Here is a 20,588-nt window from a genome sequence, read left to right as displayed (position 1 = left end):
TTTTTTTCCGGGTTTTTTACCGTTTTTTGTACCATCTGAAAAGTTGATTCAAAATCCGTCAATTGGTCCGTTTTTCGACAGCTGGACTGTCGAATCCGTTTTTTATTGAATATGTCAAATTCCGGCACCCGCCGGCCGGAATTCGACGGTCGAATTGTGTCGAATTTAAAAACGGGCGAAAAATTGCCGCAATTCTCCCGGAATTGCATATACCCTCAAGTCTTTTATTCCAGTAAAGGGCGACTGAAATATTGGATATGATATAGACTGTTGGACATATTTATTTCAACTACTGTGAATATCATTTGAGTGCCACTGGCAAAATACTCCTATTTACACGTTCCGATGCATACTTGAGAGGGCACCTAGGCATGTAATAGAAAACGTATGGTGTACTGGCTTTTGTATGTGTATATAAAATCACCTGTATGTGTATGGAACTCTCTCTCTCTCTCTGTATGTAGATCTATATAGATAAATATATATATATATATTTATATATATATATATATATATATATATATATATATCCACATACAGTATATTCAGGCAATTAATGTTTTGCAGGTTCCAAAATGTGTATTGCCTTTGCCTGTACACACAACCAGAGCTATAAGCACTGGTGTGATCGCTTCAGTGTCATGCCGACCCCCTTTCTGTTGGAACCACTAGATGTGGCAGAGAGGCCAAAGGCTCTATTCTGTTGATCAAAAACGCTTCCTGAAATTCCCAGAGGTTACAAATCAGGGTGCAGACTAAATTATTTCAGTGTAGAAACGTGCTTAATTATATGGATTACTGAATGAATTGTCAAGTGTAAGGAATTATTCTGATAAATTAAAATACTAATTAAACAGGCTGTTGCAGAATTTTTAGAACATTATAGGGTTCCGCTTCTTCAGGTTATTTGCATATCCTTCATCTATGAATTTCATTTTGAAGGGCTTCATTTTTATATTTCAAAACCCTTTGTTTCACACAAATACAAAAAGAGGTCTTATGTTGCCCAATGCTTTGAATGTTCCAAATGAGTTCTACTTTTATTAGGAAAAATAAATTAAATTCTCAAATGTATATTTTTCTATTCAGGATAACTTGTAGAAAGCAATATGAAAAGGGGAAAGATTTAATTTCAAAATAATGAGAATCTGAAATATAGTTTGTTTTTTGCTTAATATATAAAAACTACCGGTATATAAAAAAGGTTTTCTCAATGCTTCAGAATTTGACCATAAAGTATGTTCTTGTCATTCATGGGTACATTTACTAAGCAGTTATAAGAGCGGAGAAGTGAGCCAGTGGAGAGGTTGCCCATGGCAACCAATCAGTACTGAAGTAACATCTATAATTTGCATATTATAAAATGATACAGAGTTGCTGATTGGTTGATGGGGAAATTTCTCCACTGGCTCACTTCTCCGTTCTTATCACTGCTTAGTAAATGTACCCCTCGATATCTTACAGGGCAGTATTTGTATAGTATTGACATGCGAACTAAAATGGCAGACAGGTTTGCCCATACAATGTCACATGTGCCTCCATTTATTTATTATTACGTACTTACAGTAGAGATGTGCGGGTTTCGAATTTACCCGGATTTACACGTATCTCAAATTGGCATCTTATTGGCTCACGGATGTCACGTGTTTTGGATATCCAATAAGAAAAAATCCAGATAAATCTGAACTCATGTTAATTCTGGCGTAAAGAAAAATATTAGTAAATATGAACCTGCACATCTCTAATTTACAGTGCTATTTTTGTACAAAAACAGGTTCTGTAGCTCCCAGGGGCTGGGCAGCAGTGGGCTGAGCTCTGGGCAATATGGGAGGAGCTACAGTGGGCAGGGCACCTTTGTAAGAATAAAGATTTTTTTTTGGCAAGAATAAAAAATTTGCATACGCCAGTAAAAGGGTGCGCAGCCTAGCTGCAAGGGGCATGGCCTTGCAGGAAAAGACTTCCTTATACCCTAGTTTTTCATGCTCGTTGCCAGTGGTCTGCTGCTTGTTGCCACAGGTTTCATACTCGTTGTCAGGGGTTTCCTGCTCATTGCCAGAGGCCACCTGCTTGTTGCCAGGAGTCTCCTGCTCCTTGCCAAGGGTTTCATGCTCATTGTCAGGGGTTTACTGCTCGTTGCCAGGGGTCTTATGTTTTTTGGCAAGCGTTTCATGTTCGTTGTCAGGTCCTTAATGGGAGAAGATGCATTTCCACAGCCCCTGGTGCTCCCAAGACATTGCAGGGGAAGTGTGGGCTACTAACACAGTGTTCCTCCCTCACCCCCGCAACCAACTACCAAAAAAAAAAAAATATGCTGGTGCCGGCAGGAGGTTCTGGAACACAGTTTCTGATGGTGGCATTTTTTTAAAAGAGCTTCAGGAACGGTGTTTTGCACCGTTTCACCAGAAAAATAGCCTTGGGTATTCATATAATGCAGGCTTATTACACAGCACTTTACAGAAAGTGTTTTAGTCATTCACATCAGCCTCTGCCCCGGGAAAGCTTACAATCTATGAGGGACGTAGCCTGAACTTCTGTATGTGAGTCCCTCTGCAACATTTGAAGATGCCCCGGCCTCAATGCTTTAAGAGAGAGACCTCTCTATGCAGCAGTTGTTTATTTTGTGCACCACTGTAGTAGCCTAATTAATGTATAGTAGCGCCCTAGTTAATGTAATGCCCCAATGTAGTGCCCTAGTTAACGTTGTAGCCCAAAGTGGAGCCTTAGTTCAGAACTGCACGTTATGCCACACAATAACCTCAGTTCACGTGCCCCTAGTTCACATTATGCCACACAGCGCTCAGAGTTCACATTATGTCACAATATAATGCCACAGTTCGTATTAGTAGGCAACATGGTAGTGTCCACTCTAGGAGTGCTGTGCTATGCCGGCAGCCACAGCGGTGATGCCACTTACAGTCCCTCCTCTGCCATCCATTTCACTAAGGATAGAAATTGTTTCCAATTTCAGAGATGGGCAAGGAGTAGACAACAACATTGTAACATGCACTCTGACTTGCATTCTGTACACAAGGGGGAGATTTATGATCCTGCAGGGTGCACTGAGAAAGGTCAGGGTGCTTTTTCACATTAAAAAAATGGGCATGGGGCAGCACCCTGCTGAAACAGCCGAGAAGGAACACTACATGGTACACAACTATATATCCTGGGTGCAGGTGTACTGGGCCCCTAAGTCTCTAAACCCCAAAGTAATGGCACCCCCTGCACCCACAATAGCTACGCTCATGTACTCTATATTTCTTTCCCTACCACATGGATGCACATAAACAGTAGAGTGGAAGAAACCAGAGGACCTGGACGAAACCCATGTAAACACTAAGAGAATATGCAAACTCTACACAGATAATGCATTGGTCAGGAATTGAACTCATGACCCCAGGTTTGTGAGGCAGTAATACTAACCACTATGCCACCATCATGTTACTGGATACTTGCTCTATATTAACACCATTGCTGTCTCATTATAGTGATGTGAGTCAAGTGTTCTGGGTCTGCACGTCACAACAATTTGATTACAAAAAAACACAACTGAGAGCACAGAAGTATAAACCTGCTGTACTAAGATGCAGTACGTGATATACAGACAGTGGTTTGTGGTACTATGAAGAATGTAAGATAGATGTCACCACCAAAGCTTTTCCTTAGTGTTCGGAGAGTCTGATAACTTACCTATTGGGGGTAGTTGCAGATATAAGGAAATGCTGAGCTGAGCCACCAGAGTAGAACCTTGCCAAGCAAGAGCTGTGTTACTGCTGTCACATTAAGTCCATACAATGCTGTGGCTTAAAAGGTGTTTTGCATTTGTACAGAGGGTGCTAATGGCTTGACACAGCTGCCATGTAGGTGTTGTGACAATAATGGCTTTAGATATGATGCATATTTTTCCTGACAAGCTAATCGCATTGGCTGATTATCAAGCTCATGGTTTGTCTTAAGCCTCTGAAAAAATACTACTTATATTGTGTCAACAGTAGACCTCAGAATGGAATATAATTAGGATAATTGCCCTTCATAGGGATGTCCAGTTTATTGACAGTTGCTGTTAGAGCAGTGTATCTGTAAATTAATGCAGACACAAGAGGAATAAAAACAACCCAACAAATAATATATATATATTTTTTTCCTTTCTAGCTGCAAATAAGGAGAAGCTTGAGAAATCCACAGGGCTGCGAATCCTGCAGACGGGCGTTGCGGAGGTAGGACCTTGTATACTTTTGTATAACTATGCATAGATGATTTGTGATTCCACAATGCTTCTATTTAAGGATCATTTATTATTATATGTGATTGTACAGAAAAGTCTAGAGACAAAACTTGAAAACCAAATCTGTCCAGTCATTGATCCGTATTGAAATTTCCATGATTAAACTCTTCATTCCATTGTCTTTTGAACATTATTTTAAAGAAGTCGTTAAAAGTGATTTAGAAAACGTCATACTCGGGAATTCTTATCAAGACATAAAAAAAGTATAATTGTGTTTTGTTGTTGTTTTATTGTTGCTTTTTAAGTATCTAACAGCCACAAAAATCAGCTGTGCAGACGTTAATTGTTATCACCCTTCCATTTGTAAAAGGAGGACAGAAACTCACATACTGATACTAGTCTCTATGGAGTGACAGCAGTGATGTGTACATGGACATCTCTATACTGAGGGATGGGAGCATGTTCTACTTCCCGTCATCCTTGCCCTGTCATTTGCCTTGCTGAGATACCTAATTGCACTGTAGCATTTCTCTATAGAGAGCAGTGATCTCTAATACCCCTTTTCCACTAGCTCAAAAAACACGGGTAAATGCACGGGGGCGCGCATTTACCCGTGTTTTGTTGCTAGTGGAAAAGGGTCAACCCGGACACGAGTTCAACCCGGTAAGCTGTGCAGTGTAAACGGAAGCCCTCCCGTTCACAGTCTATGGAAGGGCAGCGCTGGGAGATCATGTGCTCTCCCGACGCCGCCCCTGCCACGTCACTAGCAGCGTCACCATCCCGGAATATGCCGGGTTGGTGAGTGCAGTGGGAAAGGGGACTGAGCACGGGCCACAGCCGGGTAGCACCCGTGTCAGGCTCCCGGCTGCGACCCGTGCTAGTAGGTGGAAAAGGGGTATAAGTGACACTGGGCCTGATTCAGATGTAATTAGAGGTGCAATCGCTGCTGCTTACATGGAAGCAGCAGCGATGCACTAGTATGTTACTGCAGCAGGAGGTGTCTGGCCTACTCTCCCGGTTTCTGTGGGAGACACACAATTTTTCGGGGTAGTCCCCTGCACCCCCGGAAGAGTGGGCAGTGGGCATCCCTCCCGCATTCTGCCCACTTCATAGAGAAGTGGTCAGAATGCGGAGAATAACACGGCAACCCGTGTTACTATGACAATCGCGTCATTCGTGGAAATTTCCTCTCGAGGGGGCAGGGCCTAATGACGCAATTAGCATAACCCCGTCCTTGTCACCACCCACCTGCTTCTCTTCTTCGAGCATCTCCCGGAGAGGAGATTTTCAATGTAAGTAAGTACGTGTCTGATATAAGTAGACGCCTCCTGCTTGCATTGGTGATCCGTGCTGCATCCTAGGATGCAGCATCAGATCATCTGTGATACCATCAGTCGGTTGCTTGATCTATGAGGTCGTGCAAGACGACTGCTGATCCTGGCCTCAGTACTACCAGCAGCCGTCGCTGCCCCCCTCTCCGCCCCTATAACCGGTCTGGCACTCTGCTGTAGAAGCTCCCCCGCCCCTCTGCCTGTCTCCATGAGAATGGAGGCGTGCTGTGAGTCCACGCCCCCTTGACTCACGGCATGCCCCCGACGCTAGAGCACGCGCTCCCTTTCCGGGTACGCATTTGCCAGGGCCAAAGTTGGCCCCCAGTCCGTCGCTGATCAGGCCCATTGTCTTTTCTAAGGGCACAGGGCCTTACATTACTCCATATTAAAGGTGATGTTTTATTTTTGGCATTTTCCTTCATTAGTACATGCTGTACTATACAAAACTGTTTTCTTTTTAAGCCAAACATTTAACTCAGCCCAATGCAAGACTTTTGAATACAATACATGGCACATTTTGCCAGATAATTAAAATATGTTGGGTGGCAACAACAATTGAAGCTGTTTTTCTCTACATTTAACGATCGATCTAGATAGAGAATATCATTGTCTTCTGCTTAAGAAATGAAGAGGCAAATAAACAGCTCCCCAGGGTCCTTTAGTGCATAGATTCCCTGTGTATCATCTCTTCAAAGTCCCAGTAACATAGTATTACCTAGAGTGCTGTAGGCTCTCCCGTTACATCTATATATTTATTTGTATAAGTTTGTTCGCAGTGTAAAACTTTTTATACACAATTTTATGGAAAAGTTTTATCATAACATACTTACAGTGGGTAAATCTTAAATCTTGCAATTTCATTTTACAAATAAAACAATATTGATATATGCAAAAAAAATATAAAGACTTTTATAATGATAATTTTCTTTATCGATGCCTATTTTATAATTCATGCATATTCATAATAATTACTAAAGCTTTATAATTTAGATAATATAACTATATTTTGAAATGCCTAAAAGTTTTGTATTTGCATAAAGGATAAACCCAGTTTATTTTATTTATTATGTTTATTTTATTAAAAGGTGCAAAATAGACCAAAATACTCTATTATACCAATACAATCCCTAAACTATCTTCAAAGGTTAAAAATATCCCCACATATCCATCTGCTTGGTAGGCTTGATGTCTAATCAGTTGATGTCAATGGCTTAAATCTATATTACTTTGTCAATGATATGATTTATCTCAGGAAGAGTATGAAGACATCCAGGTCTGCTGAACCATCCCAGGTTAAACCTTGTCCACTTATTCCGAGCCTTGTATGTGTATTGATTTCCTTTGATTTAATACCCATTACATTGTACTTTGCCTATGACCCATTCATTACATGTGACTGCTGAAATTGGCTTCCAATGGCTAGATTGCTTGTATACACCATTAAACAACAACTTTCAACAGTTACAAGACCTGTCTACCCCTGGGCCATAGCAAGTCCATTTACATACATTTCCTCTTCTAATATTTACCCTAGTCTAGTGGGTAAACTTTCTTGTAGGCAAATAAGTAGCAACTTGACAAAGTAAATTGCTATGAAAAAGGTACTAGAGAGGAAATAATATAAAGCTACTGTATAATAGACGTTTAAAGTTCAGTTTTAGTGAAGCTTTAGCAGTTAACCGTACACAACATATCCACCCACTAGGAGGTTCATCTGTTTTCTTTTAAGTAACAATTGCTAGGACTACAACTCTCATCATTTCCCCCAGCTAAATGACATGTTGACCTAGAATTAGTAGGCTCATTTTACAGGCGTATCTACCTCTACAGTTGTTTGTATGGAGCCGTAAGATCACTCATTGAAATTTAAATTTTTTTAAAAAATGTGTTAGTTTATTTCTGCTACGTTTCTCAGCTTCAGTGGTCCAGACACTTTTTATGGTCCATTCTGAAAGAGTGGGGGATATGTGCTTGCGCGCAGGATCAAGTACCTTCTTTCTTCTGGAAAACGAAGTAAAAGCTCTGAATACTATCACATTGATGTACTATACTCATGGATTTTGAGCATTGTGAATCTGGATATTTGTGTCAGCAGTGTTGGTTACAGGTCATTTTGTAAAAAATAATTACTGGAGAGAAAGAAAAAACAAAACCTAGAACACAGGTTCTCAAACTCGGTCCTCAGGACCCCACAAAGTGTATATTTTCCAGGTCTAATCAGCTCCACCTGTGGATCATTTAAAATGTGCCAGTGATTAATGAATACTGGGTAACCTGGAAAACATGAACTGTGTGGGGTCCTGAGGACCGAGTTTGAGAACCACTGGCCTAGAACATGCAATACATTCCAGATGTGTAATAGAGATATCAGGGTTGGGAAATAGAGTTAAGGCCAGTACTCACTGGCCGATGCGGGAGAGATGTGTGCTGAGCGAACCGCTCAGCACACATCTCTCCCGCCGCTCAGCACAGCGCGATGTGTACTGAGCGTGCGGGGGGAGTCGGGGGGAGGGCGCTCATTTCACCCAGCGGGTGAAGTGAGCGACCCGATAGATTGGCCTGCACGGCAGTCCAATCTAGCACCAGCGATAGCAATGTGCGGGGCTGCGCATCGCTATCACTGTAGGGGTTACACACGGAGCAATCAGGCTTAAAATCTAAGTAATCTAGTCAGATTGCTTAGATTTTAAGCAGCGATCGCTCCGTGAGTACCCCCCTTTACTGTACATGAGTGCTGGGACAAATTTTGTTGAATGTTTTAAATCATACAGTGTACCATTGTCATGAGATGCTGCAGCTAGTGTAACGGGATACAGTTATGTGACCGCCGGTCACATTACAGACCCCTGGATCCCGTCCGCTCATGATCCCGCTAGTCGGCATGCCTACCACTCGTGGGTGTCCACAACATCCACAGAGTGAGACTAAAACCTGTGGCAACCCACAACAGGCTTGCTGCACTCGCCCCTGCCGGCATTCCGCCACCAGGATCCCACCGGCAGGATGCTGACCAACCCAGTGTCACGCAATCCCAACCCAGTGTAACATACAGTACCTGCTCACCACTGCTGGAATGTCACATTGTCATTCCTGGTTTTACCATTTCCTGTTCTTATGGATCACTGGTGTTGGATTCAGCTGGGATTGGCAGATACCACTTCCACTATGTGGCTGAAGAAATTATAAAGAGAACATGGATGTTATATCGAATTCTATCATTGTGACATAAACAATAGGGAAGTAGGGGTCTTTTAGGTCTTGAATAGGTCTGGGGTGGCTAAATCTATAGAAAAAGGCATTACAGTGTACATCATTATAATGATGCCTACTCTTGTGACATCTCTGAGATTACCGCTTGCTTTACTTCCGGCTATTACTCTTGCACTTGAGCTCCAGTTGTTATCAGCCTAGTACAGTGCGGCAGCTCTATTCCTACAGAAATAGAAGCGGCTGCTATGTCAGACCGACATTTCCTGGTGTCATATAGTTGCAATGTAAGGATGGCAAGTCAACTGTGTTTAGTCATTCTGTGAGATTGTCGCATCCAAAGAACGATTGGAGAAAGATGATTAGAGATGCTCAAAATATTCTGGCAAAATCAAAATTTGATTTCACTTATCTGGTTCAACAAATGTAAACTTTTGATCAAACCAATCTTGAAAACACTGAAATTCAGTTTTGCCTCGATCACCACGGTGCGTATCTGTAACTGCAAAGCATGCAGATCAAATTCTGAGTTTGCATTAAGAGTCTGCAAAATATTGCCTTTTGCTGCTAGTTTGAGATTAGGGTGTAAATGTAGGTTGATTGTAATCGATTATAAATCAATCTAAATCTTAATTGATGTGTTTCAGAAGCTAAGGCCGGGTACACACTAGGCCGATATCAGCGCGATTTGCCAACTGACACAACAAATCGTGCATATTGGATAGTGTGTGCCTACTATTGCACACTCCCACAGGTCATATGCAGCGTCTTCTGGTTGGCTGTTCTGCACGGCCAACCGGAAGATATCACATGCGAGCTGGTAAATTGCAATGAACGACATAACAGTGATTACATTGGGCCCGTGTGTATGTGAAGGCAATTCGGTCCTACCAACAGCCCGATTGCCCAGCAGTGTACCCAGTGTACCCAGCCTAACTCGCACATTTACTAACATTTAAAAATAAATATTAAAAATTGTCTGTAATTGAATGTGCGATTTAGCCCCAAAAATGGGCATAGAAATGTACAAAAAATACTACAGCATTTAGTTATTTAAGCTGGAACATGTTCTAACCTGGCCGAAAACAGTCAAACTTGTTTGCTTGGCTCAAACTTAACTACATTTGTTTAGCCTACTGTACAGTTTTTAAAGTTTCTAAAATGATCGCAAGTTAGCTGCACTTTGAAACTAATTTACAGTATGCATCTCTATGCATGATAGTGTACAGTATGGGGCAGATATAAAGCAGTGCGAGATGGCTGGAACTCCGTGATTCTGTCCCAACTCGTACTTTTTTTTTTAAAGCGGCAATAATTTACAAGGCAAAACCAACCTTGTTTTGCTTTGTAAATGATTGCCACTTTTAAAAAAACCCGAACAAATTCAGCCGGAATCTCGAAACTCCACCCATTTCGCACTGCATTACATCCGGCCCTATATCTCCTAACAAATTAAAAATCCCTAATCTGGACACAGCCATGACCCTCTGAAAAGGACCACAACCACTTGTAAAACATGCGTGTGTGCATCTGCTCACCACCATGACCAGAAATATACCTTATAAGGTCCATACAAATATAGAAACCACAGGAACATGGGAGTAGTCTACAATTGTGAAAGCGGAAAGGTATGATATTGCATTCTACATGTATGATCAGGACAAAATTACAGAAGACTTGTGCAATGTGTGGTGGGAGAAAGCATGTGGCTAAATATACATAAATAGTCATTAAATTATTATAATGACCTCTTCTGTGACTTCTAAGTGGTGGTTTCCGTCCTTCTTTATATCTGCCTTCTAGAGACTATGGTGTATATTCAATTGGGGTCAAAAGCTGCCGTCTGTTGAAAAGACAGCAGTTTTCAACTTTTTAAGGTCGAATCGTGATTCGACCTATTCAATCCCCAGCATTTTTATTCGACAAGTTGGGGAATTCGACTTGTCGAATAGTACGTGAATTGGCGGTATTGCTGCCGATTCACGTACTTTTGAGGGAAACTGGGCCAAATTCGTCAGGATTTGGCCCTGTTTCCGACCATCTCAGTCCGTCATAAAAAAATGTCGGACTGAGATGAGGGACCTTAGAGAAGGAGGGGGGGGGGGCAGCCACGGGCACGGGGGGACAGCAGCACCGGAGGAGAGGAGACGTAGAGTGGCGGGCAATGGGGGACAGCAGCGCCGGAGGAGAGGAGACGGGAGAGCCGCGGGTACAGGGGGACAGCAGCGCGGAGGAGAGGAGACGGGAGAGCCGCGGGCACAGGGGGACAGCAGCGCCGGAGGAGAGGAGACTGGAGAGCCGCGGGCACAGGGGGACAGCAGCAACGGAGGAGAGGAGACGGGAGAGCCGCGGGCACAGCAGCGCCAGAGGAGACAGTGGGGGCAGACGGGGGACAGCAGCGGGCAGCGTAGCCGGAGGATGTCACAACCACCGCTCACTGCAGCATCCACCCGGCTCCAACAAGCGGGACCTCGCTTGCTGGAGCCGGGTGGATGCTGCAGTGAGCGGCGGCTGTGACATCCTCCGGCTATGCTGCCCGCTGCTATAGCGCTGCGCTCCTGGCTCTCCTCCGTCTGCCCCCCGTCCCCCGTCTCCTCCTCGTCTCCTCCAGCACTGCTCTCCCCCTCTGCCCGCATCTCAGCTCCTGCATCTCAATTCGACTTTTTTTAAAGTCGAATTGAGATTGCTTTGAATAGCCCAGGTCGGATCCATTCCGACAAATGAATGTTGGAATGGATCCGACTTCAATTGAATATACCCCTATGCCTTGTGGCTCCCCTTACCTGGATGCCCTGTTGTTACCTTAATTTAATTAACCTTCAATGCTTAGCCTAGTTTAGCACTATTTGGGTCATATTCCATCATCAATAACAGTAATCATTATTTATTTATTTATGCAGTACCCACACAAATTATTATATTTTTTTTCCCAGGACACTTTACCCTTTCAGAAAATAGCATTAGTTTGCTTATGTCTCCTCAAATGGCATTTTCTTTCTTTTGTACAATGGACTACTGCATCAATTAAGGCCTGTGCTATTAATGCCAGAAAGGTAAAGAACTGGGCATTAGCCCCCTAATCACTAGGCCTGGTAATGCATTCTATAGGATAGACAATAACTACTGGGAATAGTACTGTACATTGTTTGTAAGGCCAGGATAAGGGAGCAAAAATCTTATAATAATAATAATAATAATGTTATTTTCCCAATTGGTGTCAAAGTGCTTTACATTTGCCTTTACACTGGGCCGTTTCTAGCCAATTTGGCTCCCAATGTGAACAGTAAGACAAATGCACCATATTATGCCCCACACAGTAAAGCATCTTGTACCACATTATCCACCACACAGTAATGTCCCCTGCACCATATTTTGCCCCAGACAGTAAAGGCCCCTGCACAATAATAAGCCATACACAGTAGTGCCCCAACTCTTTATTATGCTCTACACAGTACTGCCCAGGACAACTTAATATGCCCCACAGTTATGCCCAGGCCCTGACACCTTAATAATTATTATGCCATTTCATGCCGCTGCCCTCTCTGGTTTGGCACCAGCAGTCACTGCATCATCCCCCGACGGCTCCCCGACTTCTCTGAGACACTTTTGGGTATCGGTGTCCTCTTATTGTCCCTGACAGATGCTATACTGGACCTCTAATATCTGTCTCCTCTAAAGAGGTGGCCATTTTGGGTGGGACATTTTCATCAGTATTTTATGCGGTTGGCTAGACCGCATAGAATACCGCTGAAGACACTAGCAGCGGCGCCCGATGCGACTGCACGGTTCGCCCAGCCTTAGAAATGGCCCTTACTACAAAATACAATATAAATAAGCTTAACAAGGGACATTAGTGAAATGCTTAAGAAAACAGGTAAGTCTTGATTCTATTTTTGAAGATTTCTAAAGTGGGGGCCTCTCAAACTGTGTGGGGCAGCGAATTCCCTAGTCAGAGAAGCAATGCTGGAAGCTTGTTCCCCAGATGGATTCAGGGAGATTCTGTCTCTGTACTGCCAATAGTCTTTTATCTTCAGATTGCAGTAATCCAGACGGGAGGTAAGGGATCAGAAGCTGTTACAGGTACCATGAGCCCTGGCCATTTGAAAGTCAGTAAGCCAATCCTGAAAACGATTCGCCATCTTACAGGCAACCAGAGGATGGAGTAGTGAAAGGATGTTATGTGGCTGGAACCAGGGCCGGTTCTAGACCTTGTGGCGCCCAGGGCAAAAGTATCCTTTGGCGCCTGGCGTCCCTACCCCCCAGGTAAAACGGTTAGTGTGTGTCAAAAAATAGGGGCGTGGCTTCATGGGGAAGGGTCATGGTCACAGTTATGCCCCCTGTAGCTGTGCCCTCAGTAGTTGTGCCCCCAGTACTGTGCCCCCTGTAGCTGTGCCCTTAGTAGTTGTGCCCCCAGTACCGTACCCCCTGTAGCTGTGCCCTCAGTAGTTGTGCCCCCAGTACTGTGCCCCCTGTAGCTGTGCCCTCAGTAGTTGTGCCCCCAGTACCGTACCCCCTGTAGCTGTGCCCCCAGTACTGTGCCCCCTGTAGCTGTGCCCTCAGTAGTTGTGCCCCCAATACTGTGCTCCTTGTAGCTGTGCAGCTAGTGGTGCCGCTTACCAAATTTTTTTTTAAATAAATAAATACCATCTCCGCTCCTGCTTCCCGACCGCTGCTGCTCTCCATCTCCGGCGCCGGCGAAGCTCCTCGGATCTATGGGAGAGACGTCATGATGTCTCTACCATAGCACCGCACATACACTAGAGGTCAGTTATGACCTCAAGCATCTATGGCCGCTCCCACAATGCTGTGCAGTGCGCGATGACGTCATCACGCACGGCTCCTACACCAGTAGCGGATCTTGCCACTGCGGCGGCGCTTTCAGAACGGCGGTGGCGCCCTTGGGACAGCGGCACCCCGGGCAAATATCCCGTGGCAAAATCCGCTACTGGCTGGAACAGGGCTGTTTGGTTAGTAACCTGGCAGCTGCATTTTCTACCATGTTATGTATATTGTAATGTAATGTATGCTTTTATTAAGATGGCTATATTATTTTATAATTATAGAGAAATGCTATTTCATTGCTATAGGGGGATTTTAATATTTTATTTATGACAAGGACAACACTTGTTAATGTCTTATGGGGCACCATATATACAGTAGTGCACAATTGTTTAGTAAAAAAAATGATGCCTTACATTTAAAAACAGACCTTGCATCGTACGCAAAGTGAGCTTGTGTTTTGTATTTACCCTCAAAGGAGCACAGATGGAATAATTAGTCTCTCAATAAGTTACTGCAGAGATGTCCAACGCATTGACCGCTATCCACCTGTAGACCACGGGACACTCTGAGGTCCCTCTCTGCAATACACTACAATGTATTGCAGAGTTTCCCAAACTTCGTCTTTACAGTCAAGGTTTTAATTATATCCATGGTTGAGCAAAAGTGACTTAATTAGCATATCAGTCAATTTGATTTAACCGTCTGGACACAAGCATGGATATCCTTAAAAACCTGGCCTGTAATGGCGGAGTTTGGGAAACTCTGGTATGGCAGATGTTAATAGAAACTACATGGTGCAATACAAGTGTATTCAAACACTGTATTGAATACACTCATAACAATGCAAGTACTGTAGTTTGTAGACTGTCCCTATGTGTAATCCAGGGCCAGCTCCAGGCTTATTAGCACCCTGAGCGAGACAATTTTGAAGCACCCCCCCCCCCCCCTTCCCATCAGCACGGCAAAGGCACGCGCGCTCCTGGAAAAGTGGGCGTGGCCTTGCAACTTTATATTATCAAACTATAAATAAATATGTTTTCCCACCCCCTCTACACACACAATTAGCAGATTTATACATAACGCCCACAGTAGTGTTCCGTACACATGTGTCTCCAGTATAGTGTCAGATACACATAATGACCCCAGAAGTGCCAGATACACATACGCCTCCAATAGTGCCAGATACACATACGCCTCCAATAGTGCTAGATACACATACGCCTCCAGTAGGTCCAGATACATATACGCCTCCAATAGTGGCAGATACACATACGCCTCCAAGAGTGCCAGATACACATAGGCCCCAGCAGTGCCAGATACACATTATATGCCCCCAGCAGTGCCAGATACCAATTATATGCCCCCAGCAGTGTAGGATACACATTATATGTCCCCAGCAGTGCCAGATACACATTATATGCCCCCAGCAGTGCAGTGGCAGATACACATTATTAAAATATTAAGATTGCCAGATTAAAATATGCCCCCACAGTGTCAGATACAGATTATATGCCCCCACAGTGCCAGATATAAATATGCCCCCGCAGTGCCAGATATTTATATGCCCCCACAGTGCCAGATATAAATATGCCCCCACAGTGCCAGATAAAAATATGCCCCCACTGTGCCAGATAAAAATATGCCCCCAGTGCAATGGGCGTGCTGGGGGGAAAGGTGCCTAATGCAACGCGCACCTGGTGAAAATGCTGTTGGGTTCCTCTTCCTCTGGTCACGGCTCCAGGCTGTCCAGGTAGCTCCTCTGGTCCTTCTGTGTGGGCTTAGCTGGGGGGAAGACAGAGAAGATGGGGGTATGGGAGAACTGGCCAGTTTCCCTGGTCAGGTTCAGCCTTGTCATCCAGATCAGTCCACTGCCGGCGCTTATCCCTCACACAGCTTCTCCCCCTGACACCATTTATCCCTCACACAGCTTCTCCCCCTGACACCTCTCATCCCTCACACAGCTTCTCCCCCTGAAACCGCTTATCCCTCACACAGCTTCTCCCCCTTACACCGCTTATCCCTCACACAGCTTATCCCCCTGCCACCTCTCATCCCTCACACAGCTTCTCCCCCTGACACTGCTTATCCCTCACACAGCTTCTCTTCCTGACACCGCTTATCCCTCACACAGCTTCTCCCCCTGACACCGCTTATCCCTCACACAGCTTCTCCCCCTTACACCGCTTATCCCTCACACAGCTTCTCCCCCTTACACCGCTTATCCCTCACACAGCTTCTCCCCCTTACACAGCTTATCCCTCACACAGCTTCTCCCCCTTACACCGCTTATCCCTCACACAGCTTCTCCGCCTGACACCGCTTATCCCTCACACAGCTTCTCCCCCTTACACCGCTTATCCCTCACACAGCTTCTCCCCCTTACACTGCTTATCCCTCAAACAGCTTCTCCCCCTGACACCGTTTATCCCTCACACAGCTTCTCCCCCTGACACTGCTTATCCCTCACACAGCTTCTCCCCCTGACACTGCTTATCCCTCACACAGCTTCTCCCCCTAACACCGCTTATCCCTCACACAGCTTCTCCCCCTGACACCGCTTATCCCTCACACAGCTTCTCCCCCTTACACCGCTTATCCCTCACACAGCTTCTCCCCCTTACACCGCTTATCCCTCACACAGCTTCTCCCCCTTACACCGCTTATCCCTCACACAGCTTCTCCCCCTTACACCGCTTATCCCTCACACAGCTTCTCCGCCTGACACCGCTTATCCCTCACACAGCTTCTTCCCCTGACACTGCTTATCCCTCACACAGCTTCTCCCCCTGACACTGCTTATCCCTCACACAGCTTCTCCCCCTGACACCGCTTATCCCTCACACAGCTTCTCCCCCTTACACCGCTTATCCCTCACACAGCTTCTCTCCCTTACACTGCTTATCCCTCACACAGCTTCTCCCCGACACCGCTTATCCCTCACACAGCTTCTCCCCCTTACACTGCTTATCCCTCAAACAGCTTCTCCCCCTGACACCGCTTATCCCTCACACAGCTTCTCCCCCTTACACCGCTTATCCCTCACACAGCTTCTCCCCCTTACACTGCTTATCCCTCACACAGCTTCTCCCCCTGACACCGCTTATCCCTCACACAGCTTCTTCCCCTGACACCGCTTATCCCTCACACAGCTTCTTCCCCTGACACTGCTTATCCCTCACACAGCTTCTCCCCCTTAGGGTGTGTACACACGGTGAGATATTTTCTTTTGATTTTGACTATATAGTCACAATCGCAAGAAAAGTTAGTGCAGATCGCAAGGTGAAAGTCACCTTGCGATCCCGATTTGATCCCAATGCGCGGTCCCGCCAGGTCGGCATCGCAAGAAAAGATAGACTGTGCAGGCAAGTCAATCCTTGCTAGATCGGTGTACTATCTAGTTCATCTCACATGTCAATGACATCTCACATAAGCCAAAATCGTAAGCACACATAGTCCATATCTCAAGAAAAGTTAGTCAAAATCTGTACTATCTGTGCTATCTGGGCTCAGGGGAGTTCAAGGGAAATCGCAAGTGAAAATCGGGCATAGCAAGGATCTCACTGTGTGTACACACCCTTACACTGCTTATCCCTCACACAGCTTCTCCCCGACACCGCTTATCCCTCACACAGCTTCTCCCCCTTACACCGCTTATCCCTCACACAGCTTCTCCCCCTTACACCGCTTATCCCTCACACAGCTTCTCCCCCTTACACCGCTTATCCCTCACACAGCTTCTCCCCCTTACACCGCTTATCCCTCACACAGCTTCTCCGCCTGACACCGCTTATCCCTCACACAGCTTCTTCCCCTGACACTGCTTATCCCTCACACAGCTTCTCCCCCTGACACTGCTTATCCCTCACACAGCTTCTCCCCCTGACACCGCTTATCCCCCACACAGCTTCTCCCCCTTACACCGCTTATCCCTCACACAGCTTCTCCCCCTTACACTGCTTATCCCTCACACAGCTTCTCCCCCTGACACCGCTTATCCCTCACACAGCTTCTTCCCCTGACACCGCTTATCCCTCACACAGCTTCTTCCCCTGACACTGCTTATCCCTCACACAGCTTCTCCCCCTTAGGGTGTGTACACACGGTGAGGTATTTTCTTTTGATTTTGACTATATAGTCACAATCGCAAGAAAAGTTAGCGCAGATCGCAAGGTGAAAGTCACCTTGCGATCCCGATTTGATCCCAATGCGCGGTCCCGCCAGGTCGGCATCGCAAGAAAAGATAGACTGTGCAGGCAAGTCAATCCTTGCTAGATCGGTGTACTATCTAGTTCATCTCACATGTCAATGACATCTCACATAAGCCAAAATCTCACATAAGCCATAATCGTAAGCACACATAGTCCATATCTCAAGAAAAGTTAGTCAAAATCTGTACTATCTGTGCTATCTGGGCTCAGGGGAGTTCAAGGGAAATCGCAAGTGAAAATCGGGCATAGCAAGGATCTCACCGCTTATCCCTCACACAGCTTCTCCCTGACACCGCTTATCCCTCACACAGCTTCTCCCCCTTACACCGCTTATCCCTCACACCAGTGACGTGCGGTGAGGTCAGGGCCTGGGGAGGCACTGCAGCTAAACACCCCCCCCCCCCGAAAAAAAAAAAAAGTGCAATCCCCCCACACCACTAAAACCAGCACCAGGCAGAACCAGCCAGGGGGGATAATGCCATAGCAGGGGAGACACTCAGTGTGGGGTCCCCCTGCCATGCCATTAAACACCCCCCAAACCAGTCAGCCCAGGGCTGGAATTCCTCGGAAAGTGGGGCCCCCAAAAAATCAAAATGGGGTCCCCCTTCCCGAGCAACAACCAGCACTGGGCTGATAGCCCAGTGCTATGCCCCGCACCCCTGGTGGCGGTGGGTGCGGGGTTCATTGTATGTTCTGTTCTTTACAGGTGGCCTACAGATCCCAGCAAGCCTGCCCCAGCATGCTGGCACTTGGAGAACCACAAGTGCCAGCATGCCCGGACATAAAGGGCCCGCTGGCACCTGTAGTCCACCTGCAAAGAATAGTAATATTGTTTTTTACATGTGGCCTACAGGTCCCAGCAAGCCTGCCCCAGCATGCTGGCACTTGGAGAACCACAAGTGCCAGCATGCCCGGACATAAAGGGCCCGCTGGCACCTGTAGTCCACCTGTAAAGAAAATATAAAAAAAAAACACAACACATTCTTTAAAAAATCCTTTATTAAACTGGGTCTTCACCTGGGGGCGGCGGCCTTTAAGCTCTTTTGCATGGCCGCCGCCTTCCCAGGGCTTCCGGCGTCTTCACCTGGGGGGGCGCCACCTCCCCAGGGCTTCTGGGGTCTTCCTCCGGCGTCTTCACCTGGTGGGCGGCGGCGGCTAAGCTCTTTTGGATAGCCGCCGCCCATCCAGGACTTCCACGACGTCTTCACCTGGGAGGCGGCGGCCTTTAAGCTCTTTTGCATGGCCGCCGCCTTCCCAGGACTTCCAGCATCTTCACCTGGTGGGCGGCGGCTGCTAAGCTCTTTTGCATAGCCGCCGCCCATCCAGGACTTCCACGGCGTCTTCAGTCTTCGGGAGCTCTTCTCCGCTTCTCCTCCGCCGTCGGACTGACAGCCGCTGCCTCGCGCTGACTTATATAAGTCAGCGGGAGGGGGCGGGGCGATGACGCGGCGAGCCATGATTGGCTCGCGGCGGCCATCTTGAATTTCAAAAATGACGCTGAGGCGCCATTTTTGAAATGGGTACCGCTTCCGCTACCAAACTCTGCACATGCAGCCTGAAAGCGCGCCTCGCCGCCGCTACCGCCGCCCGCCTCTCCGCCGCCAGCACCTCCGCCGCCCGGCTCGCTGCATCCCGCACCTCCGCCGCCCGCACCTCCGCAGGTACCGATGCCGCCCCATACAGTGATTGACAGCGGATCCAGTGACGGATCCGCTGGCCAATCACTGTGGCCTCACTCACAGGGACGTGCTTTCATAGGTTGAAAGCACGTCCCTGTAGGAAAGCGGCACCACTAATGGTGCCGCTTTCCCATGTTATTTCAATGGGCTTTTCCAGCCCATTGCTAGGGCCCGCCTGCGCCCGCCCCCCGCTCCCCATACTTTTCCTAATCACTACGGGAGGCACCACGATCGGTGCCTCCCAAAGTGATTTTAACACACATTAATGAATGGTAAAATAATAAAGAAGATACTTATGTGTCATAAGTATCTTCTTTGTATTATTTTACTCATTAATGACAGGGGAGGCACTGCCTCCCCTGACTGCACGTCCCTGCCTCACACAGCTTCTTACCCTGACACCTCTCATCCCTCACACAGCTTCTCCCCCTGACACTGCTTATCCCTCACACAGCTTCTCCCCCTGACACCGCTTATCCCTCACACAGCTTCCCCCCCTGACACTGCCTATCCCTCACACAGCTTCTCCTCCTGACACTGCTTATCCCTCACACAGCTTCTCCTCCTGACACTGCTTATCCCTCACACAGCTACTCCCCTTGACACTGCTTATCCCTCACACAGCTTCTTCCCCAGACACTGCTTATCCTTCACACAGCTTCTCCCCCTGACACTGCTTATCCCTCACACAGCTTCTCCTACTGACACTGCTTATCCCTCACACAGCTTCTCCTCCTGACACTGCTTATCCCTCACACAGCTACTCCCCTTGACACTGCTTATCCCTCACACAGCTTCTCCCCCTGACACCGCTTATCCCTCACACAGCTTCTTCCCCTGACACCTCTCATCCCTCACACAGCTTCTTTCCCTGACACCTTTCATCCCTCACACAGCTTCTCCCCCTGACACCTCTCATCCGGGGACAGGTGGGGTCAAAGGGGACAACTGTACCGGGACCCAAGGATCAGCGGGACCCCAAGTATATGCCACTTAGTGTCCGGCAGGCATGTGAGCAGGGAATCATCATGGAGTTATTGGCGAGAGACATACCATGGTGTGTGTGGGGGAGGAAGAAGATATATACATATTTATATATCTGTATACTGTAGTAGATAAATAAATATATATATATTCATTTAATAACAGTTTATTATAT

At 46.5% G+C, this 20,588-nt stretch overlaps 1 protein-coding gene across 3 annotated transcripts in view; it reads left to right on the top strand.

Moving 5' to 3' along the window:
- The window catches only part of PTPRN2 (protein tyrosine phosphatase receptor type N2), a 1,612,706-nt gene that overhangs the window by 1,109,459 nt on the left and 482,659 nt on the right, over nt 1-20,588 (top strand). For all 3 annotated transcript variants that reach the window (XM_063921907.1, XM_063921908.1, XM_063921909.1), the window contains one exon: nt 4,150-4,214. In XM_063921907.1, coding sequence (XP_063777977.1) covers nt 4,150-4,214 — 65 coding nt within the window. The remainder of the gene's footprint in view (nt 1-4,149; nt 4,215-20,588) is intronic.

This window comes from Pseudophryne corroboree, chromosome 5 (genome assembly GCF_028390025.1).
Source record: "Pseudophryne corroboree isolate aPseCor3 chromosome 5, aPseCor3.hap2, whole genome shotgun sequence".
NCBI lineage: Eukaryota > Metazoa > Chordata > Amphibia > Anura > Myobatrachidae > Pseudophryne > Pseudophryne corroboree.
Note: the sequence above shows the minus strand (reverse complement) of the source record. Positions and strands in the feature narration are given on the sequence as shown.